General features: G+C 47.2%; 1 protein-coding gene across 2 annotated transcripts in view; it reads right to left on the bottom strand.

Annotated features, from left to right (window-relative positions):
- Positions 1–24767, bottom strand: part of CSMD1 (CUB and Sushi multiple domains 1) — a 1601557-nt gene that overhangs the window by 280550 nt on the left and 1296240 nt on the right. For both annotated transcript variants that reach the window (XM_074329288.1, XM_074329289.1), the window contains exons 17-21: positions 23899–24086; positions 21308–21496; positions 10876–10992; positions 9228–9443; positions 2861–3049 (exon numbers count right to left, since the gene is read on the bottom strand). In XM_074329288.1, coding sequence (XP_074185389.1) covers positions 2861–3049; positions 9228–9443; positions 10876–10992; positions 21308–21496; positions 23899–24086 — 899 coding nt within the window. The remainder of the gene's footprint in view (positions 1–2860; positions 3050–9227; positions 9444–10875; positions 10993–21307; positions 21497–23898; positions 24087–24767) is intronic.

Below are 24767 nucleotides of genomic sequence, written 5' to 3' on the forward strand. Positions count from 1 at the left end.
CAGGGTGGGATGAGGGAGAAGGTGGGACCCTAAAGGAGACCTGGGTCTACTGGGGGGAAGGAGGCCCCCGTAAAGAGACCTGGGCCTACTGGGGGGAAGGAGGGACCCATAAAGAGACCTGGGCCTACTGGGGGGAAGGAGGCCCCCGTAAAGAGACCTGGGCCTATTGGGGGGAAGGAGGCCCCCATAAAGGAGACCTGGGCCTAATGGGGGTAATGTGCCCCCCGTAAAGGAGAGATGGGCCTAAGGGGGGAAGGTGGCTCCCCGTAAGGGAGAGAGGGGCGTAATGGGAGACAGAAAGATGAAGACAGGTCTAGTGCAGGGGGGTGGCTATCACAGAGGGCCCCTGTTCAGCTGTAGAGGGGAACAAGGAAGTAACCTGTGAGGTGACTTCCACAATGAGGAATCAACCTGACAGAAAAGGGGGTGCACCATGACAGTGTGGGAACAGGCTGGAGACAGGCTCAGAGGTCAAGGTCATTTACAGGCCCATGGTCATTTGTGGACCTGTGCAGGCTTTCCGTGGTCGGGCAGGAAGGCGTGAGTGAGTTGGGTGAGGAAGTGGAGAGCCCGGCCGCTGAGTAAAGGGCGGTGTGTGCCATGACAGTTGGGGCTCGTCTGTTCTGAGCATTCTGGGGAGCTCACTAACAGGCTCTGCTAAGGAGAATAGATGGACGGGGTTTTGGATTTGGATAGATGTCTCTGGGACCCGCTGTACTAATGGGTTGGGGTCCGTTTGGGAGCCCGGGAGAATATTCAGGACAGAAGGTGACAGCCTTTTGAGGGCCGGGCAGGGAGGGGGCAGGGGGCCTGATCAGAGAGCTTTGTGCAAGACAGAGTGTCCAGAACCAGCGGCTACACAGATGAGGAAAATGAGAGAGAGGGAGGAACAAGGCCAGCCCCAGGTGCCATGTGGGTCATTTGGTGGGTGTCAGTCCCACTGATAATCTGTTTATTTTGCAGTGCCTCACAGCCAGACGGGCTGGAAGGAAAATGAGAAAGCAACCGGCAGGTCATGAGAGGCGCCATACAGACAGAGCAAACCCAAGGGCCCACGTGCAGTGGTGAACAGCCGCTGCAGGACCCTGTGTTAAAGTCTGGTCAACTGTGTGACCGCAGCCAACGATCTTAGATGTTTTGTACCTCAGTGTTCCCATCTGTAAAATGGAACTGACAATAACAGTGCCCACTTTATAGAGACGTCCTGGGGATTAAACTAATTGACACATGTAAAGAGCTCAGAGCTTGGTCTAGAATTAGAACTCAATACATGTTAACGATTATTCCAACCCTTGTTACTTCTCACTTTATATAAGAACCCAAAGAACAAGAATAACAATTAAAGATAATGAATCGAGATAGAATAATGGCACATGGGATATTGCAATCAATAGACTACGTAATGCTGCATCCTCAGAACGGCACTTTTATTTCATTGAGCTGAGTTTCTCCCAGACCTTAAACTATCTTGTTCAGTAATTTCTAACCTGAGGAATATGGATTCCAGGCAACTCGGGGAATTCCTGGATCATCTACAGAATAGTATTCTGTAGATGATATACACACACACACACACACACACATACATATATATACATATACATATACATATATATGTGTGTGTGTATATATATATATATATATATATATATATATATATATATATTTATTTATTTTGAGATAATGTTCAAAACTTGCATTCAATTCTCAAATAAAATCCTAACCAAAAACAGGAGGAAGCACTACTTTAGGAGAAAGCCAGACAGTAGAAATGTGCCGAGCTGTCCCTGGGAAGAGATAAAGATGATTTGCTTCTTGTTCCCTTGTTTCATTGCTTTTATGATGAAGTCCCGACTCTCTGTGGTTCATCAAAATACAACAAAAGACAGACAGTACTACCATTGAATCACATAATATTCCTAACTGATGCTGATAATTGAAGAGATTCTGAGTCATGGAAACAATGTGGAATTACTAAGCCAACAATCTAGTCGTTTTGGGGATTAAGAGATTTGATTGTCACAACTTCCCCACGCGCCTCTAGTGTGTCACTCGTAGGACTGCTATGGAACCTACTGTGGACTTCCTGGGAACCGAGAAGTATCCCAGTTAAGGCACGGTTAATCTCTAGACAAATGTCACCATGCCGTGACATTAAGGAACAGATGGTGAAGCCCTGACATGCAGAGTGGCAGGTACTAGACACTGTCTCTGGGCTGACGACCAGACCCTCTGCACGTGCTGGCTTGAAAATGCCGTGTTTACTGAGCAGCCTGTGGAGGCCTCAGGCCGATGGTCACCTAACCCGCTGCGTCACCCAAGCCACTGGGACCGCAGCATGATCCCCACTGCGCTGTGGAACATTCTGGAAAAGCTAAGTCAGAATTCACAGGTTCTCAGAGCCCACTCTGCAGGACGGTGCTGCCGTCATCCAACCAACGAGCTCCACTGAAAAGAAACAATGAAGCTACTACTATTTCACATGGTTACCACCACTCTACCAGGAAACACTCACTCCTTTTCATTAATATAACTGCCAAAGGCTGTGTTAAAGCAGCAATACAGCATCGCTTCCAGCTTTTATTTTTACCTTTTCCCAATTTATATATAAACATTTTCCCTTCATAAATCTGATTGACACATGCTTGAGTGTCACTCGTCTTCAGTGATGAGAGCTTAGAGCTGAAAGGGGCTGACCTCAGCGATGGCAGAGCTCCAGCCAGCGTCTCACACTGCCAGGTGGCAGGTGGCCCGCCCAGCACCGGCTGCGCCCTCCCCCCGGCCCCGGGGCCCTGGTCCTGACCACACTGCACCTGCCCTCCCATCTGGATGAATGAAATGAAAGCGTGTGACCACCTACCCACACACCTTGGCAGAGGTGCACTCCACACACGGCGGCCCCCACCCAGGCACGTAAGCTTGGTGGCACCTTCTAAGCGATACCCTGGGAAGCAGGAGAAGGTCAGCGAGTCCCCGACTCCGAAGTGAAAACCGATTCGTCGGCTGAAGGCAGGGACACCGGGGTCATCACAGGGCTCGAGGTCGTATTCTGAGATGTGGAAAGAGAGAGATTTGTGGGAATTGGGGTAAACACTCAGAAATTACTTAGTAAGACAAAAAAATATGTTTTTGTTAAAAAAATAAACCAATATGTGTACATATCGATATTCTTTTCCAAACTCTGCTTTAATGGTTATGTGGACCGTTATCCTTTGTACCTTGAGCTCTCTTTCGACAAATGGCATGTGTTGTAGTATTTTCTTCAATACAAACTCAAAATAAAATGACCCGTTTCAAAACTGTCACTTTAACAGTATGAAATTATTTTATTATTTCCAATTTCTAAAATCACTTACTGTCCTCCTCTCATAGGTGCAAATGAATGACCAAGAATCGAGTGCAAATACTAAAGCGACATGAAGGTGTGTTGCAGGAAAGCTTATTGTGACCAAGTTCACCTCTGAAACCTGCCTCGTATGTTACAGCCCTGATCCTTCCTGCCTACATTCACTCTATAAACCCCGTTTTACTGAAATGTAATGGAAAATATTCTAGAAACTACTGGAACTTTGTGTAAACTATGGGGAAAGAAAGTGCTAAATGAAGTTTAAAAATGGGGAATGATGGTTGACACATTTCTGCACCGGGGACCACACATCCAAAGTGTCCGTTCTGATGACAAGGGTGCACGTCGGCCTCACTCCTTCGAGTCCCCAGGTAAGGGCAGGGTTGCACCCTGACTGTCACTGGTCCACTACTGAGTCCCTGCTTTTGTCGGAGGGGCGTTAGAAGGTGTGGGGACCGCCTGTTGGTTTAGTTTCCTCCTGCTTTCTGCTCCCTGGGTCTGCAATGCCCAGTGGGGCGTCACACAGCAGACCACGCGCCCCAGGAAACACCATAGGGACTGCAATGGCGGCGAGAGCCTCACAGAAGATAATGTGTCAATCAGAGGATGGGTGCTGCCTGCGTGAGGGGGGAGACAACAGGCAGTTTTCCACACCCTGGTGGGAAAAACTGGGCTAATATTTCTTTAAAAAAAAAACTGACCCCACTTTCTGATTTACAACTGTCATCTTTCAAGTCTTTCTAGCCCCCGACATTGGATTCCGTCTCAATGGACGCGGAAAGTCCAGCTCGCCCTTTCCCCCCAATACTTTTCAAGCCTAATCCTGTTTTCTGTTTCCATCATCCCTAGTTCAGTCACTGACCTCTCAACCCCACAGGAAGCGGAACTCTGTGTCCCAATTTTGGCCTCATCTCACTCATCAGTCAAAATCTTAGGTACGTGCTTTCTATGTTGCTTTTGTCCTGCTTTTCATTTAGGTGAAAAATCTACATGGCGTCTCTGACATATTCAAACTAATCTGCCCCTCTGGAGATCTACTCATTAATTTGCCCTATTTTCAGCATGACCAAGCAAGGAAAAAAGAAAGACAGTCTCATTAAACTCAACTCAACAAATATTTACTGAAAACATCACACCGGAAGACAATGGTAGAATCTCTAGCAAATACTGAAATAAAGATGCCACAATCCAAGAAACTACCTTTCATCTTACAGATGTCATTCTCTTCCAAAGGACATGCCTACATTCTCAATTCAAGTCACATAGTTTCACTTCTTTAAAAACAACTGAAAATTCTTGCCAAATAAGAGAATAATTAGATATTACTTTATGCTAAACCTACTGTATTATATAAGGGAACCCATGATCGATGGCTCCTGGCTGCATGTATCTGTATCATACTTTGAATGATGGCCTCTGAAACTTATCTGTTAAATAGAAGGCTGTCCCAACACCGTGAGATTAGAAGGTGTGTATCGTTTTACCGTCCTGTGTCAGGTTACACAGCGGCCTCTCCTGTCAATCGTCACTTATTCACTACCACAGTGTGCTCTTGCACTGGGCATATCTTCACTTATTCGTTTCACAGAAGAAAAATGCATTGCCCTCAGGATCCCATGCTCTCTCCACCTCAAGGACGGTGATTTGAGAATTTACCCTCGTTATTTTTCTTCATCAATTCTCTTGGCTCATTCCCATGGGCACACAAGGCTGTGTAAGGGCCATTTTAAGAACGACACACACCAAACCGAATCAAGCAGCTGACCCAAACCCCAGCCCCGACCTCACAACCACTGCAGCCACCGCCCCACTCAGGTTCCTTCCAGCAGCGCCCCTTCCAAAGCCTTGGTACGACTTCTCCTCCCAGACCTTCATCCATCCACGGACCCAGGCTTCCTGCCCAGAACCAGCGTGAGCTCGCGTGAACCCACCGAGTCCTCAGTCCCCGGTTACTCAGCCTCCAAGCAGGTTCCTTCCGAGGCAGCCTGTTACCCATCTTCCGCGGAAGGTCTTCCTTTCTCAGCTGCCGGGATCCGTCTCGCCTCCTGCCCCCTCCCCTCCTCAGTCACGCATTTGCATTGTCCTCATCCTGCAGCTTGGGAATGCGATGCCTCCCACCTAACCTGGTCTCTTCTCTGCTGCACCTCCCCTCGCTCCCTGGCTTACGTAGCCCACGTCTTTAAGTCCCGTCTATATTGACGCGCTGCAGTATTTCCTTGTCTAAGTTGATCCTTTTCCATGAGAATCCTCAAGGAACTCCTGGATGTACACCGAAATTTCTGAAACTAAAAATGTGTACTTTTCCTCCCAGACCTGCGTGACTTGCAGCGTCTGCCATGTAAGACATCGTGTGTTCACGGAGGCAGGAGCCTTGCCCGCTCTCTGTGAGTCACCCACACTTTCGATCCTCTGCCCACGTTGCCCCCCCTACCCCAGCACCTTTACCTCGGCCCGGACCCCTGTCGTGTCCTGCTGGGGGTCTTGGGTAACGGCATCCGACCTACGCTCCTTGTTTCAAGTGTGTACATTACTGAGAATGGCTTTGTAAAAGGTCAGGTCCTGTCCATCGCTGTTCAGATCCTTGCACTGCCTTCGAATCATACTCAAAATTAACATCCGAAGTCCTTCCCTGAACTTCTCAGCGACAGGGCTCTGTACCCACAAGGACACCTGGCCGCACGCTCCCACTGCTGCTTGTCCTAATTCTGAGAGTACCCCCTCCCCACCCCACCCCCACACAGCGCCTGGCTTGCTTCCTAACTTGACTGCAATCACGTGTCAGCTTATCAGAGACCTGTCCGGGCAACGCTGCATGTTCCAGCATCTCCTCTCCGAGCCCTCGGCCGCTGTGTGCTTACTGGTGGGGTCCCAGCTACTATCTGGCTCCATGAAATCAGGCTTTTATTTTACTCACTGCTGTGTCTCCGTGGCCTAGAATATAGCCCCACATCTTGTGGGTGCTCAGCAAACACTCCTTGAATGAAAGAAAACTCTAAAAGGATGAGTTAGGCAACAGTGTTTTCAGGGCAGTGGTGCTTCCAATGGGAGAAGACACATGGATGACTCTTCATGGGAAAGTGAAGCAGAAAATGACAGAAGAACCCATTGGAAGTGCATACCTTTGGTGCATAAACAGTGTCATGGGAAAGTAGGAGGAAGAAATCCCGCCCAGGGGAGAAGGGGAAGGTTCTGTGCGCCAGACAATGTCTGACCCAGCAGGAAGGAGGTTTGCGTGGTCAAGAATAAAGAAAAGGCCTTTGAATGAAGAGAAAGGCACTAAGCTGTCCACGGTCTCATCTTTTGGGAGAACCGTGAAATTATGTGAATTCGTTGAAAGCTGTCACTCAACAGCAGCATCACAGCGAGAGCAGGAAGGAAGTGGGAAGAGTCGTGTGCGGCCAGCACTCGCTCCTGCAGCCGGGCCATGGGGAGTGCAGGCCTGACCGTCCCTGCAGCTGGCCGTGGGGCGTGCAGGCCTGGCGTCGCAACATGCACAACTTCCCCACATCCCTCCCCTCCTCTCTGCACAGTACTGACTGGGGATGCAGTCGGGAGGGGCTGCTTTAACAAAACCTTCGAAAAAGACAGACATAAACGGGACTATTAGGAAAAAAAACAAAAATGGACATGAGAATTGTAATTTTATACAAAATCAGAAAAGTCCCCAGAAGGGTAAGTGCCTCCTTCGCATAATGAAGTTGCTACTTATTTGAACGCCTGACAAATCTATTTCAGTGTATTAGTGGCAGTGGCAGTGGATCGTAGCCCAGTTTCAAGGCAGATCCCTCCAGGTGGAACCCCGCCTTTAACCCATCTAAGGCACATGCCTACTGAACCCTGGCTTGGCTGGTGGTTGATGGGGGGCTGTCTGAGCTTGAGTGTGACACCGTGTCGGTGAACATAGATCCCTGTGCAAGCTTTACGGGTCCTTTTCTACAGCTTGTGTGCAAATGAACTATGCCACACACTCAAAAACTGTCACCACGTTACTTTTAACATGTAACCCTCTTTCCAAGGTGCCCCTGGAAGCTCCAAAGCCCCAAGAAGTGGGAAGGTGTGTTTTGCTCCTGCCATGGCTTGTGAAGGAGCCCAGGGAAGCAGAATGCACTGGACTTGCCCTCTGACTCGGGAATCATCAGACGTGACGTCGGCTCTGTGCTGGGAGCGACAGAAGCCAGAAATGGAAGATGCACGTGGACTCCGATTCACAGAGCAGAAGGCCTGTGTACCCAGCGATAGCAGACTCATTTCCTTGCTGCTTTCTCCCTGTGGGGTGTGCTGCTGACAACCACTGTGGAGCGTGGTGAAGCTCAGAACAGAGGCCAGTGACGTCCCCACACGGTCACTGAGATGGGCAGAGCAGACTAGAGGGGGTGTTAAGCACGAGTGTCAGAGAGACCTACGGTTTCGCCACATGAACTGGCCCAATTTCGCGATTACCACTGATTACAGCAAGTTTCCAAGAAATCAAGTAGTCTGAGCCTGTCCTAAACCTCCAATAATGAGGGGAAATATGAGAAAAAAACAAAAAAGTCAGATTAAGATAGATGGCAATTGGTCTATAATTACACTAAAATCCCCAATAAATCTTTTTCTTTAAGGTAGTATTTCAACGTGTCAATTCCACCTCAATAAAGCTCAAAACAGTTTTTCTTTTTGCAGATGCTAATGATCGTGCGATATTTAGTAAGTAATTATCAGTTCCATCATTAACGTCCACGACGAATAAGGCCCAGGAAGGGAGCTGCCAGGAATGGAAAGGCAGAACACGTAGAAAACTTGCTGCCAAGAGCTTTCATTTTGCAACAGAGACACGATAAATATGCAAATATCGTAACCAACGATCGGCTCAGTAGCATCAGGTTAATGAGGAATTTACGGGGCTGGAGAACAGGAAAAGCTGCTTGTGGTTTGGGGCTCAGGGACCCCCGTGGGAAAACAACATCAGATCTGAGCGATCCAGAAAGACGTGGAGAAACACTTTCGTCTTCAAAGCATCATGGACACACGTGCGAATTAACCCAACGGCTGACCCCTGTCAGGCAGCTTAGAGCAGTGCTGTGCTTTCTGTTGGCTGGGGGGTGAATGGGGGGGGGGCTCACCGTCATATGCTCACTGAATGCTGCTCTGTTGTTACATTTATCTGGTGCATGTTTGATCAGTTAAATGTCTGTAGTTTTTCTCATTTGTAAAAATGTATTAATACCATTCATAGAACCATTCAAATTAAACAACTTAACCCACATGGATAATGTCCGAAGCAAGATACACCCTTCAGCAACATTATCTATGTATAATTACAAGTAAGAATGCTAATCTCGGAATTCCGCTTTGGTGCTGTGTTTGCATTCAGGTAAGGACAAGCTCATCCCTCACTGTGTGTCCACACTGCTTTTCACCCTAAAGCTTGTCCACTGGGGCGGGGGGAGCAGAATACCCAGTGGACAGGCACCCTCAATGTGCCTCCCAATAAGGACAGTGTCCCAGTGATCCTGACAGAGCTGATGATGAGAAGTGAGTGAGAGGGCGTTTCAGGAGAAGACAGTGATGGTCACAATGTTCCACTGAGAACGTGCAGGCTGGCGGTTGTGGGCGTCAGGCCACAGCCTTCCTTTTGGCTTCGAGAGGGTTTAGCCTCCTCCCCACACCAGTGACGCTTATCGTGATGGGTCGCTCACTTACCTGTCTCCACACCCACATGCATGCACATGTGCACACACACATGCACACACACGCACACATGTACACGTGCACACACACACGTGCACACACACGCACACACGTACAAATGTACGCACACGCACGTACACATGTGCACACACACACGCACACACATACAGTACTATTACTGCCCGCGGTGAAACAGCAGAGACCAACATACCTGAAAAGGTGATGTTGAACCCCTCGTAGGAAATGGAAAAGTCTGATATGAAGCGAAGCTGGGCAGTGAAGTTCCCGAACAAACCCGCCTTAATGATGTGGGGCAGCACGGAGCCCGTGAGCCTGGCCACGGGCTCTGAGAAGCTCCCATCCTCCGTGACCAGCAGGTAGTCGTGGGAGCTCTCCAGGTGAAAGGTGTGGAAAATCATCTGCACTCCTGGGGGGCGGGGACACAGGGAGGGAGGGAAGGAGGGAGGGAGGGGGAGGGAGAGGGAGAGTTAACACTCTCGGAAGAATAATGCCTTCTGGGTTTAGAGACATCAAAGTCTTGAATCAAAATTTAATCTTAATATGCAAACCTAACATTGAAGTTTGAAAGGAAAATACAGAAAATGGTAGGCCTTAGAAATGCAAGAAAGAGGAGGGATAAATAACAAAAGTAAATAAATGCTTAAGTATATACAAGAATAAATACAGATGACATACAGACACAGATAGATACAGATATAGATACAGACACAGATATACATATAGAAACAGATATAGACACAGACAGAGATATGCAAATGTAAGTGAAACATGGCAGGACGCTGACAATGGACTGCACGCAGGAAAGCTCGCTAGGCCCTGAGGGGGAGCGTCTGGGTTGAAGGACCAGGTGACTTTCCTGTTTATACTAAACGAACGTCCGTTAGGAAATCACAGCGTGGACATCCAGACAGAAACCTACACAACTGAGGGCCAACGTCTTTGAAATCACAGTCCTGTGCCCTTCACGGACATGTCCGCACAGTAACTGTCCCGGGAAGATTCTTTCTGGACCCCTAGAGCCAAGTGAATCAGATAGACCATGGAGAGCTCCTTTATAATGAAAACGTGTATGTAGGACAAAACCTCAGTAACTCATGATTTGTTTCTTCTTTGTTCTCAATTTCCTTCCTTCACGAGGGCAAAGAAAAACGCAGAGCATGTAACAAAATATGTGAATTGGGCATCAAGTTGAGCTCACGTCTAAGTGGAGAGACCACGTCTACAGACTATTTATGTGACCGCAATTCCAAATTATCGCCTTAAAAATGACAAGTTTAGTTACACTAAAAAGACCCCTGGTACCATCCTCAGTCCAAAGTTCATAAACTACGTTTCCTGCACAAAATGCAAGTTTTCCTGGTCTTCACTCTGTCTACAAAGTGCGGTTAATGAAAACTGTCCCAGGAGTCATGGCTGGGTTATGCAAAGATAAAGGACTTATTTTGTGTAATAATACTGGGTAGCTTAGAATACAAGTCCAGGGCAAAAAGGGATCCTAGATCTAGCATGGAAATTACGTTTCGATTGTTTCCTCTTATTTCCTTTCATTAATCAATATGTGTCTCTTATGTCTCACTTCCTTAACCTTACACCTAATTTCCAAACTTACAGTCACATGGATGAATCCTAGTTATCTGATAAACAGAGTTAAACAAGGAATTGACTTTTGCTTGTAGCACAATCGTTTAAAGACCACTGTTCTAAAATCCTCCAAAATTCACAGCGGAACAATATGAGGACATCAGCTATCTTGCTCACACAGGAATCCGCTTTTCTTCTCCCCGTGTTTGTGTCTTGGTCATAACTGTGCACAGCTGGAGTCTCTGTAAGAGCCTTACCCTTGCCATGCGACACTTCGATGGTCCAGGTACAGTTCAGAGAGTTCGGGTAGAAATCCGGGAACCCCGGAGAAAGCACGGTTCCACTCTTCCCATGGATGTAGCCTCCACAGAGGGCTGAAAACAACAAGGAAGCGTTAGTGTGCTTTAAAAAATTTCATAACGATTGCTAGAATACAATACATTTCAGGTGACATTTAACTGGCCAAGGACTAAAAGAATTCTAATACCACCACCATGAAAACTAAAAACAAAACCCAAACTTTATTTTACTTGCAACTGTAATATGCTAGTTCACATACAGGTGTCCTAAGAAGTACAAAACTTAGAGAAATGACAGAGTTAAGCATAACAACTAAAGTAGAACCTCCCTGTGATGGTGAGTCATGTGTCCACTGGACGGGGGGCCCAAGCATGAGGTCAAACGCTATCCTGGCTGTGTCTGCGAGGGTGTCTTTAGATGAGATTAACGCCATGCTGGCCGACTCAGTAAAGCAGATTGCCCTCCCAGTGGGGGTGGGCCTCATCCAATCAGTTGAAGGCGTGAATAGAACAAAAAGGCTAGATCCCCTATAAATAAGATGAAACTCCTCTTCCCTGGTTGCTTTCCAACGGGGACACTGTCCTTTTCCCTGCCTTCAGATCTAAACTAAAACACTGGCTATTCCTGAGCCTCAAGCCGACCAGCCTTCATACTGGAACTTACACCACGGCCTCTCCTCGATCACCAGCTTACCCACCGCACGTCTGGGAACAGGGCAGTGTCCATAAAGGTCCGAGCCACGTCCTGTCATTAGTACCCCTCTCTGTGTCTTTCTCTCTCTCCCTCCCTCTCTGTCTTTCTCTCTCCCTCTCTCTCTCCTTCCCTCCCCCCCCTGCCTGTGTGTGTGTGCATACATATGTACATACACATTATATGTATATATACACATGGAGATGGAGACACACACACACTCACACTCACACTCACACACCCCACTGGTTCTGTCTCCCTAGGGAACACTGACCTACACAATAAGAGCTTCAGAAATGGGGCAGTTCACGTTTTTGTGGAGCTGCTGGTCTTCTCAGAAGCACTTCAGTGGTTTTAAATTGTCTACAACACAATTGCCCTGTTCAATATGCTGTAGTGACTCGGTTTTGAAAGAAGAAAAGAAAGTTCTACAGAATCACGAGCAGAAAAGTCGTGCCCTTTAGCGGATCAATGTATTATGGACGTTTACGTGCTTGGAACCTGCTGTGAGGAGGAGTGAGTTCAGAGCCAACCCCACGACTGGCTCGCTCTGGGGTCTTTGGCACTCGCTTGCCCTCCCTCCCTCCTTTCCTTATCCAGAAAATGAAACACTGGTAAGTCCCATCCCCCTCTCAGGGTCGGCCTGTACAGTGATTGCCATTGCAGGGCACCATTACTGGATCTGACATACGCTGAACACCCAGCCTAACCATCGATCGTTATTAGCAGGTGTCGGATCTGTAACATACCCGTAATTTACAAATTCGAATAAACTCGATACACACTAATTTTTCAAACAATTGAATGTTGAACACTCCCTCGCGGGTATTTTCTTCTGTTTCATCTTACACCCTATGAAACTTTCCTGAGAATGGAAGACCTGAACTGAGAAGGGACCGAGGGGACGCAATCAGCAAAGCAGGAGGCTAGGAGGGGAGCAAGGAGATCTGGGTTCCAGCCACGTGTCTGTCCCCAGACCTTCTGGGTCTCGTCCTTCTCCTCAAACCTGCCAGGCCCACGTGTGACAGCGGCACAGACCCGGGCTGCCCTGCCCCACTGCACGCCCTGCACACTGAGCACACGTCTCTGCCCCTCTGGTCCCCATATCCTCACAGGTGAGAAGGGACAGAATCCCCACTTCACCGGTCGCCGTGAGAATGAAACGGGTCCACACCTGCAAAGGACGCTGGGCAGCATCTCCCACACCGATCGCTCCCTCAGGATTAAACTTGACTGTTCACTTCACCAGATCCCTCTGCTCGCTCAGCCTTTGCACGTATGTACTTGCACTTCCTTTCTGGAACTAGGTGACAGGGTCTATTGGTAAAACACTCGTACCTGGAGTAAGTTTCTCCCATTCACACGACCATCCTGAATCATGTGTTGTAACAGCTCGTTCCACAAACAATATGTGTGAAAACAAAAGCTAACTCGTGGAAAATACGGCATTTCTCGTCATGTATTTTAAGGGAACAGATAATGCAAATGAGATGGGAAGAAGTATATAAAAGTCAGCACAACAGAAACTTTTAAAATGAGTTCTAGAAAAGTTTAACAATTTAAGATTTTCACATCCTAAAATTACCCTGACTCCACATGAGGTAACATTCACGTAACATTTGAGATGAATGCAGCCAATAGTTGCTGAGCAGCTGCTGCTAAGCAGACACGGTCCTTGCACAGAAAGATGCTAATGAGCAGTACAGATGCAGGCCTCTGCGCTCCTCACTCCTCGGGTACTCACTCCAGCTGAAGGAGAGAGAATGACCCCCAACAATAGAAAGAGCGGACATGCGATGCTGGCAGATGACAAGCATCGGGCGGAAGCCTCACAAGCCTTGCGCAGTTTGGGAGCGACACAGGGGAGCTCGGGGAGGCCCCTGGGAAGTGGCCTATGAGGGAGGACTTGGCAGAGATGAGGGAACCACGTGGTATCTGGGCAGCAACCCGGGTGGAGAGAAAACAGTGGGACACAGGGTGGGGGTGGGCCTGCCGGCTGAGGGGACAGTGTGCCTGGGGCAGGACAGACAAGGGACAGGTCCGGGAGCTAAAGGGCCTGATCCCACCCAGGCCGTACCGGCGGGGAAGGGCCTGGGCATCTCTCTGATGGGATGACGGGCCCCTGGAGGGGTCTCACAGAGAACGGCAGGTACCCACTTGGGCTTTAACATGACCACTAGGCTGCGGTGAGCAGGGCAGTGGCGGTGGCAGAGGGCAAAGCCGTTAGAGGAGACGGGACGGGCACATCGCAACAGAGGTGGTGGGGACAGGCCAGCACCGGCCACGTTCTGAAGGGACAGCCCAGGGATGGTCTCAGGAGCGAGATGGGGCGCCAGGTGGGAGAGGAGGAGGAAGAGCCGACTGCGAGGCTTTAAGCCTGAGTGTGAGGCAACCGAAGGGGCAGGAAGACTCTGGAGAAGCAGGTTTGACCTTGAATCGGTCGGTTTGGGATACGTGCAGCCTGATGCCCTCTAGCCGACCTACAGATCGGGGGGCGTGGCTACTGGTGACCAAGTCTGGGCTCCGTGCCAGAGGTCTGACCAACGGACAGGACGAGGGCACAGCCAGAGGGGACCAGCAACACAGCGGGTGATGTAGACACAAGATTACAGCCGGGACAGGCCATGGTGAGAGCTCGGGGGGACGAGGAAGCGTCAGCGTGGAGACGAGAAGTCGTGGTCAGTGCAGCAGGAGTAAAGCAGGAGAATGCGGACGGCTGGCGAGGAAGCTACATCTTGCTACCTTTTAGTTCTGGCTGGGACTGGACCGCTGTAAACTAGCACCTTAACTCCTCAAACTTTTATCAAGGATTTAATCTTCATAAATGAGAGACACTTTATATAAAATTGAGCTATCTTGTATCTGGTTATTTGTCAGTAGTCTTTACCCTAAAGTCTGCACATACTATATAAACTGATAAAAATTAATTTGCATCCAGCTACATCTAAAAATTGCACAATTCATTACTATGGCTTTCACCTCTGCCTAACGCCTCCAAGGTAAACTGTTTGCTCCTGTGCTGGGGAGAAGCCTGGAGAAAGTTGCTCTGACCACTGTGTGATGCTTTCCGTCCACTAAACACCAAATCCAGAAATCACTACCCAACCTCGTCAAGCCGCTACTTAGGAGCCACGTCCGATGGAAAGTTACATGTAAAGCAAACCTGCTGCTTATTTTGGTTCCTATGTGTGTAAACACATCACAAAATCACACATTGTGAAGATATGAATAAAGAAAACTTTGTGCACAAAGCTACAATGTTTTGTTCTGGAAAAGGAGATTGGATGTAGAGAATTGTGTTGCTACTCTCCCCTGAAACTGAAGTGAGGAAGGAGTAAGAGACCTGACTCACATTTTAGCGCCCACTGGGGTCCCTACGGATTTCCATGTAAGGAAATGTCTACAGTCCCGTCACTGGAGCCACAGAAAGAGCTGCGTATCATTTGAGTTACAATAACCCGTTGTCTCATGTCCTGCAGAGTCTTTTCAAGGCAGGTAAAAAGGATACAGTCAAGTTTTACTCTTGCCATCCTCAAGGGTATAATTTCTTGAATTTTCCATTCTGTTACATTGCGCCCCTCCCCATCAAAGACCCAGGGCTTTGTCATGGAAATCTCTTAGATGTCCAACGATGAACAGATGCCAGAGAAACAGCAGAGTGACACATGCTGAGGACTTTCCCCAGGGAGCTGAGATCTACCAGCAAACACAGTTTAAGTCCTATCTCTGACCCTTTGCTTTTATCCATCCACCCATCCGCTCGAAATGATTTACTGATAAACTTACTACTTTTTCCCAAGCACCCTTGTTTGCTCTTGGACATACAACAAAGAATAAGACAGGCAAGGCCCTGTTTTTCCAAAGTTTCCCATGTTCTAATGGGCAAATAACTTATAAAGAGATAGCAAAGCATGATGCACGTGAGCTTATTTTCAAACGTCTGAGGTCTAGAGGACCACTGCACAGAGGGCAGCAAAGTGATGGCCACACGTCCATGCAGACGCCCACTCCAGGGCACTCACATGTCCGTAAGTGACCAAATGACGGAGCGGTGCCGAAGGGCAGTCAGCTCAGGGTTACACGGCTGCCCTGTGACAGACAGGCTGTCGCATGCCCGTCACAGCAGCCCGGGGTTCCTGCTGGTCTTCCAGGTGAAGCCTCAGGCCCCCGTGCATTCTGCAGTTTCGGACTTCCCCCAGTTATCATCTCCCCCACCTGCCCAGACCTTGGCCAAAGTCTTATAATAAATGCAAGTCTGCAGACCTGTCAGTCATTGGTTTGCAAATTAAAAGAAACACAGCTTTAGTAGGTTGTTTTTCAATGTTTCCTCCACCTGGATTGCAGAAGGACGCGAGCTGCTCCATGCAGGCTGCACCTGAGGCCACAGTCATTTTCCATGAGTGAGAGGACGGCGGGAGAGGGAGGGGTCAGAAGGCAGATTCTACTCTCTTCCTGCAAGATACTGTCTGCTCCCGCAGCGCCAGCTCTCACTGAACCTGGCAGGTCTCACACGCACCTTTAACACCCACTTCCTTCTCAGGAACAGTGAGACACTCGCCTGGGTTTCCCACTGAGGCTGAGCATCTGGGGATGCAGCCCCAGAATCGTTTCTCCCCCATGACCCATGTCTGCACTGTGACACTTCTAGCTACGCCTTGCTTCTTGCCTCTTCCTCAGAGAGACTAACACATGAAAGCAAACTGTATACTGCCTGTTTTCTGTCCTTTCCCTTTTTCTGCTATTTCCTTTTCTTTCGCTTTAAACTGCTAATAAAGTTCTATTCACAGCAAAGACTTACGAATCTACTTTCCATTTGAAATTGCTCATAGACTCTCCGTGTCCTATAGCAGTCGCTGGTTTCATTCATTCATTCATTCATTACATTGGAGTCCTTCTCTCAAAAGAAGTCATGTAAGAAAACCCTACAATAAAAGGGGGGTACATCAGAGCTGTTCATCTGAAGGGGGTGCGTAGCCCTGCCGGTCACCCTCAGCTTCACACTCAACACCCCGCAGCCCCACTGTGGGAACCCCGAGCACTCCAGTGTCACACGTCACCCAGGCAGTCAGGCGCCTGCTCACAGGACGCAGGTAAGGCCTCTGAACGACCTGTGACCAGGACGTACGTTCAGCAAAGGGACTGCTGCCCCCAGCTGCTACAGGCTTTGCTGAGTCTCCATGTCTGGACCCCCACCATTCCACCACCAGGAATCCTGTTTCTTCCTCTCAACCTTAATCTTAATGGCGCACCTTGCAAGCTGCCCCCAGAGTCTTTCAAGATTCCAAATCGTAACTATTGTTTTCATCTCCTTATTCTAAAATGCTGTCCTGTGTCTAATAAGGCACTTACTTCACTGGGTGACTTAAAAAATAAGTCTTTCTTCTCCCCAGGCTCAAAGATTATTGGCTTTTCAAGTGTGGCTGCAGATACAGTAGCTTTCCAACAAATGCTTGTGGAGAGTTACCGGTTTACAAAAGTATTTACTTCATGAACATTTTCCCAAAGTTTCCCTTGCATTTGTCTCTCACCAAAAAAGGAGGACAGTTGATTCCAATGGTCATGTTATTTCTCCAAAACTTAAGAATGCAAAAGCATAAATAGTGGAAACAAAATGAAGCAAAGATACAGAGATGACAGATGCTGACGAGCTTGTCTTCTTCGTGATATGAAATGTTGTAATTAATCCTGATTTCTTCTTTCCTTCCTGGGAGGTATGCATGCTTAAAGGTTTAAATACCCTAGTGATGTGTCATTTATTACAATAAAAACCCATGGGGTTTAAGAGATTGCTGAAGATTTGAAAAAGCAACAAGAATAATTCTTACGACCAAATAGAAACAATCAGCCATGACTGACTAAAGCTCTCCTATCAAACCCTGAAATCTCCCCCAGTTGGCTGCTGTGCTCATAGCCTTTTATCATAAAGTGATCACTCTCTGAAACAGGTTCCAATGAAGCAAAAGCTAAGCAACTAGTCTGTTACTGGACCAAATAGGCGGCCTTCCTCTGACGGCATCTCACTCGCTTGCAGAGCTCATGGGACCCTTTTGGGTCTATGTCTGCTCCGCCTCTCCCAGACGACCTCTCCTAGATGACCTCTCCTAGAAGACCTCTCCCAGACGACCTCTCCCAGACGACCTCTCCCAGATGACGTCTCCCAGAAGACCTCTCCCAGATGACCTCTCCCAGATGACTTCTCCCAGACGACCTCTCCCAGACGACCTCTCCCAGACGACCTCTCCCAGATGACGTCTCCCAGACGACCTCTCCCAGACGACCTCTCCCAGACGACCTCTCCCAGATGACGTCTCCCAGAAGACCTCTCCCAGATGACCTCTCCCAGATGACTTCTCCTAGAAGACCTCTCCCAGATGATGTCTCCCAGACGACCTCTCCCAGATGACCTCTCCTAGAAGACCACTTCCAGACGACCTCTCCCAGATGACTTCTCCTAGAAGACCTCTCCCAGACGACCTCTCCCAGATGACCTCTCCCAGATGACGTCTCCTAGAAGACCTCTCCCAGACGACCTCTCCCAGATGACCTCTCCCAGATGACTTCTCCTAGAAGACCTCTCCCAGATGACTTCTCCTAGAAGACCTCTCCCAGATGACCTCTCCTAGAAGACCTCTCCCAGATGACCTCTCCCAGATGACTTCTCCTAGAAGACCTCTCCCAGATGACCTCTCCTAGAAGACCTCTCCCAGATGACGTCTCCCAGATGACATGCCCAGACAACCTCCCCTACATGGCCTCTCCTAAATGACCTCACCTACATGATGTCCCATCCCTTTACCAGGCTCTTTACTTCACCAGCCCCAGAATTTGCAGGGTGTGCCATGGCTGCCAGCTCCTGGAAAATTTAATCATCTCTTCTGCCTGAAGTGCCTCCACACGTGTTGGCTCTTTGGGGAGTCCACTCATCACTGAAATCCCAGTTCAAAGCTGGTATTTCCAGTGAGTCCTCAGTCCTTCCTCCTGGGACTTCTGGGTGCTGGTAACCTTACTTACTGTTCTGTGTGGTCTTGATTTTACATGATCTTTTGTCTGGGAAACTGAGCTGTGCCCCTACATTTGTACAGATAAATGAAATCTCACGTTCTCAGTATCACTATACTGGGGTGCCCAAAAATGTACACACATGATTTGTATTCATTTTTTGTTATTGGTATATATTGAATATTACAATTTTAATACAGTTTTTTTCCCTTTCTTAAAATGTGTATACAGTTTTTTCTGGCACCTCTGTAGTTTTAAATAATGATTTTAAGTTTTGAATCTTTACGTTTCTATCTTTAATCAATTGTATAACTTTTGTTTACTTTGTGAACATTCTGAAATCCAATCAGATATCCAATCTGACCAACATAATTTATTAAATAGGTCATCCTTCCTTGGTGATTGGAATAAATTTATCATAATTAAGTTCCTATGCAGGCACAGATCTGTTACCAGAACCACCGTGCTGAGTGGTTCTGCACTGATGTCACATTGTTTTATTAGCATTAATTTTTGATGTGCTTTGATACTGGATGGCATGGTCCTTCTTTGTCATTCTTAAATATACTTCTCAGCTATTTGGAACCTTTACCCTTCCAGATTTATTTCTAAATATTTATAAATTTCTATTAGAAATCCAAATTAATCTTAATTAGATTTTATTGAATTTCAAACGTTATTTGCAGAAAGTTTGTGCATTTAAATTTAATTTTTCCTATCTAGAAACATAGCGTATATTCCCATTTATTAGGGTATTATTTTGTATTCTATTGTAGACTTCTAATTTTTAAAAACATATAAACCTTCAGGTCTCAGTAGATATATTTATTCCTGTCAGGTTTTTCTTGTGTGTGTGTGTGTGTGTGTGTGTGTGTGTGTGTGTGTGTGTGTATATATATATTCCTATTATACATCTCGTAAGTTACACCGTATGCGGCAATCTTGTGTTTACCCTGAATACAGTCACCTACGGAACACTTGTTGCCAAATTTGATGAATTTCTCTTTCTAATATTTATAATTCATATTATTTTCTTAAATTTTTGCATTAGTTAAGATCCTCTGGACAATGTTAAATAATCTTTCTGACACTGAGGGCGTTGTTCCGTCCCAGACTTTCATGGGAGCTTTTATAACAGTTTACTATTAATCATGATATGTTCTACAGTTGAATTTACTTATATGACGGTCCTCTATATACTTGTTAAGGTGATATATAATTCTGGTGTTTATTTAAGGTCAAATGTAAAAAGAATGAAAATGAAGACACATCTTCCCAGAATAACTTACACATAATTATTGTTTCCAAGTCTTCCTCCCTTTTCATTTGCTTTGAAAGGAACCAGTTGTCTCTGGTATGTTGTCATACAGGAAAAATGGGGGCTAGATACTGACTGTCCCTGTTGCAGACTCATTTCTACTTACACACACATTTCCCGGCATGATTTCCGCCACTTTCTTCACTGAACTCAAATATGAGGGGTTAGGAACACACATTCTGACAATTCTCTAAATCCCTAGTCTGCTCTGCTCCCCATACATGTTTCACTACTAACAGCTCGTTTGAGATTTGTAAATAGAAAAATGGTGTCAATACAATGTGAATTATTCAAGTGCTCGCAACACTTTCCCACCCAAATAATTCCCCCGGGGGAAGCAGCCCCGCTCTGCTAGTTTTGTGGATTCTTCATACTTCCTGCGATAGCCTCCAGCCACTGCTTACTGCCCACCTGCTCTCTGCAGGGTCTCTTCCAAAGTCCCAATTATTGTTTGGTTAATAGTCTCGGAGCAAAGGTCAAAGATTTTGAGTGGTCTGCTGCATAACTGTCCCATAACCCCTATTACTTCTGGTGCATCACTTCTAAGAACTCAAGCTGTTTCATGGATGCATATATCATGTTTGATTGGAAATGCCTACAGTCTACACAAGGTCCTAAAAATGCAAATGTGTGTGTAATGCATATGTTTCTTTTACACAGAAACGACGTTATAATGAGGGTATACTCATGGCCGAAGGCAAAGTCCCTAAATTTTTTGCAAGCGATCCCAGGTAAGATACTTGTTTACCTTGTTATAACTATACACTGAATACTATACAGTTGAGTAATAAGTAAAGCACAACCACCAAGAATGTTACTCATTTGAGATTTCCAAGAGCAGATCTGTGTAGGGCAGGGCACAAAAAGCCAGTGGCACAAAAAGCCACTCGGGGATCACATGAGCATTCTGTCCCAGAATGGGTGCTCCTGGGGACAGAGCTCTGCCAGAGGTGATGAGTCAGAGGGAATAAAATCTAGAGAAAGCTGTTTGACACGTGGACCTGGATCAGAAGAAAATTAGGGCTGACACGCAGAATATGCATATTTACTGCAGTGTCTCACACGCTATTTTCAATAATTGCCATGTATAAGGTGTGTGTATAACTCAGCTCTGTAAGTTTGCGTGTTTTGGGGACAGAGTTGAAGGACAGCCAATAATTTTTCATTCTTTATTTCTAAACTGATGTTCTACCTATTAAATTTGCTTGGTAAATTTCAAATGTTTGCTAATGGCACAATTTTGAGGTGCACACTTTTGCAAATAGAAATCCCACTTCTTCAGTCATGTTGTCCCACCTCCTAAAGCAGACGTACCACCCAAACTCTTTAAATATTTACATGTGTGCATTTCTTTCTGATCGCTGCTGCATGGCCCCACCTACCATCACAGCTGGGCAGAGCGTGGTTCCACTGGTGGTTCTTCTCACAGACGAGGGGCTCGTCGTCACTCAGGGTGTATCCAGGGTCACAGCTGAAAGTCACCGTAGACCTGATGCCAAAATCACTGCCGTGCCGACGGCCATTCACAGGGATTCCTGGGTCAAGGCACGAGTCTGACTCTAGAGTCACACCTACAAGCCCAGAAAAAATACACGATGTAAGGATCTTCCCAGTTTGTAGACAAGGAAAAATATCTGTGCCATAATGCATATGAAATAGCTCCAGACTTACCCAGACCTGGACAATTAGGCAAGTGAATCCAATAATCCACTCATGTAAAAAACAGTACATTTTCAAATAACTGACCAAGTTTTATCTGTAGAGAGACATATATTGGTACTCTACTTGCCAGATATATAACAGTGCACAGCTGAATAATTCGCTGACCTCTCTGAATTTAACAGTTCTTCAATTGAAGAGCAATGATCTGTACCAAATGAAGTCTAAGCCTTTTCCCATTTTCCACCTCTATCCCTTCCCCACGCTCCAACATTTTATATTTTATGTTTCAGTTCGAGTTTTGCAGTCATACTTCCACTTTCACATATATGCATACATTCGCCGACGCCCATACACACATAGTGCAAATTAAAACTACATTCGAGTTGATTTTCTAAAACTGCGTCCCATAAATCCATGCTTTTTTTCCATATCTGTACTTAAGTCAGCCACGTTCAAGACATCTGCAATTAGGCTGACGATGCTAAACGATGTTAAAAGGTAAAGTGCAATGGAGAGTCAAGTAATTATGACCATTCCATTAGAAAAGTTTCTTTTCTCTGTTTTTTAATGCTTCTCTCTAATTTTAGAGTAATATATATTTTAAAAATAAAGGAAATGGGAAGAAGGGAAAAGGATATTATGGCAACTTTGATGAATGCAAAACAACAAAAAGAAGACCTTGCTATCACTGTGTGTAGCTCTCTCAGTAACCTTCAGAACGCTGCAATTATGACTTGAACTACTAATCAAATATTTTAAATCATTACCAACATTTAGACTGTTTAGTCCCCCAAAAGGTCTTTGGGATAACTCTGCTGGTCACTGCACATAGTGTACCAAATTTTCAGTGCTGTTCCATATGGATATACCTTCCTTCATTAAGTCAAACATATGAAAAACAACTCGGGATGGTATTTTAAAATAAATAATAAGTGATCATATTTCTTGATTCGTATAGAAAAAGCTGATGCAGTCGGATCAGGAACACAAAGACGACCATGGACCACTGTTCAAAAATGTGCAGTAAGGGGCGTGGTCTCCACACAGAGACTAGCTCCTGCCAGATAACCTCTCAACGGTGGGCGTTTCCTGAGTGGTAGGCGGCTTTGTCATTCATGGTGGGCCCCTGGGGCCACACCTGAGAATATATATTCACCAGGGAGCTTAGGGTGGGCTGCTGGTATAACACGGTTTCAGTCCAGTGTACAGGGAGTGGGGCAGCTGAGACGGAGTTCATCCATGGGGGCAATGATTCAATCAGCGACGCCTAGGCAATGAAACCAATAAAATCTCTGGACATGGAGCTCAGGTGAGCTCCCCTGGTCAACAGTACTCTGTGCAGGTTGTCACACATCATGGCAGGGAGGGGGCGATACCATTCATGGTTCCTGGGGTAGAAGACCCCCGCAAGCTCTAAGTGTGGACCCCTGCTGGCACATTCCACCCTCTCTGTCTCTTTCTTTGGCTGGTTCTAACTTGTCTGCTTTCCTATTGGATGCCACTGAGCATCACCACTTTCTGGGTCCCTACTATCAAATTATCAACCCTCAAGGTCATTTAGGGAGCTCTCTGAACTTGCAGTTGGGTCGAGAATTGCCGGGATGGGCGACTGCACTTCGCACATTTGTGCCCCTAAACTTAGTTTGGTATATCAGGTAAAAGGACCAAAGGAAACATGAAGCCATGAGCCATGAAGCTCATGAAGCCACTGGACTTACGGACACAAGTGGGAAGCTGTACTTGAAACTGGGATGCCCTTGCAAAATGCCCCGCATTATCGTAGCTTGTCAATTGAGTTTCACTATGTCTAACAATTGCTCTTAAACATTTCTGACAACTGTAAACATTAACAGTCAGTGGCCATTTAGGGAAGTTCCACTAGATCTCAGCTTCTTCTCTTCTCTGGGCGACACGCTGTCCACCCAGGACATGTGTCTCTGGGGACTCACACGGAAGCACTGCAACTGCCCAGTCATGTTTTTCTGGCCCAAATACTGTTCAGGATACACATATAATCTTAGTGAAGTGCCGTTAGCTGCTTTGGTCAATGCGCTTTTTCCTAATAGTGGAATGAACGGATTATTACATCACGCAGAAAATGAACACCTTTCATTGTTTTAATTATTCAGTTATTTTACTTTGTAATGACCGGCTATGTCTTTCTGAGTTTTACAGTGAAATCGCCCAGGCCGCTCTGGCAGCCACGCAGAACGGGTGACGCTCGCGTCGGGCAGTGGAGCAGCACAGACCAGGGCGCGGTCGCGCGCACAGGGACACGCGTGCCGCCGTCCCCCGGGCGGGTGGCACTTACTCTCGTAGCGGATGAGGAAGCCCACGCTGGCGCGGCTGCTGTCGGTGGAGAAGAGCAGGTACAGGACGTTCCCGGTGCTGACGAGGAAGCGCGGGGCCTGCGTGCCGTGGAACTCGCCGATGAGCGGGGACGCTGCGGCCGGGCCGTCCCTCACCTCCAGCGTGTCGTAGTTGACTTCCGTCTGGAACCTGCGGACACCGGGAGGCGGCCCGCGTTGCGATGCGGAGCCCGGGGACTGACGCGCATTCCCACCGCACCTGCGCTCACTGCTCACAAGCCCGTTACGCAGGCCCCTTGGGACTCGGCACGCAGACACGCGTGTAAGGGCCGCGCTTTTTCCACAGGAAACGGTGCGCCCCCGCCCCTCCTCTTACTGAATACTCTGTCCTGTGCCATCACGGACAAAAAGGGGACAGTGCCCCAGCTCTGAAATAAACGTGCTGTGACCAGATCACTTGTCATTCATAAATAAATAAATAACCAATCACCAACTGGTACAAAACAATCACTCCACATTTTTTTAACTATTTGTTATGCTCCCCCATCTAAGGTAAGTGTGGACATCTTCACATAGCACAGCTGAAACGATATCGGAAAGTAAGATACCACAACTCGAAGTATGTGACAACACCCTGGAAATAACCAATCCTGTGCTTTTCAGTTGCATTAGCTCCTTCAAAACTAGAGGAGCGTTCAGGACACTGGTGCTTCAGCAGCTAAATGCTACTTTAACGACTCGAAAAGGTAGAGCAGCTTCCAGAAGTGCTTAACTTCTCCTCCGAGAAGGACGTGGCCCCACATGGTATTACGTGCGGACGCAGCACTTGGGTCCTTCGCTGCAATGCGGGCGCCCTTCCAGGCACCGAGGT

This window comes from Rhinolophus sinicus, linkage group LG04 (assembly GCF_036562045.2).
Source record: "Rhinolophus sinicus isolate RSC01 linkage group LG04, ASM3656204v1, whole genome shotgun sequence".
Lineage (NCBI taxonomy): Eukaryota > Metazoa > Chordata > Mammalia > Chiroptera > Rhinolophidae > Rhinolophus > Rhinolophus sinicus.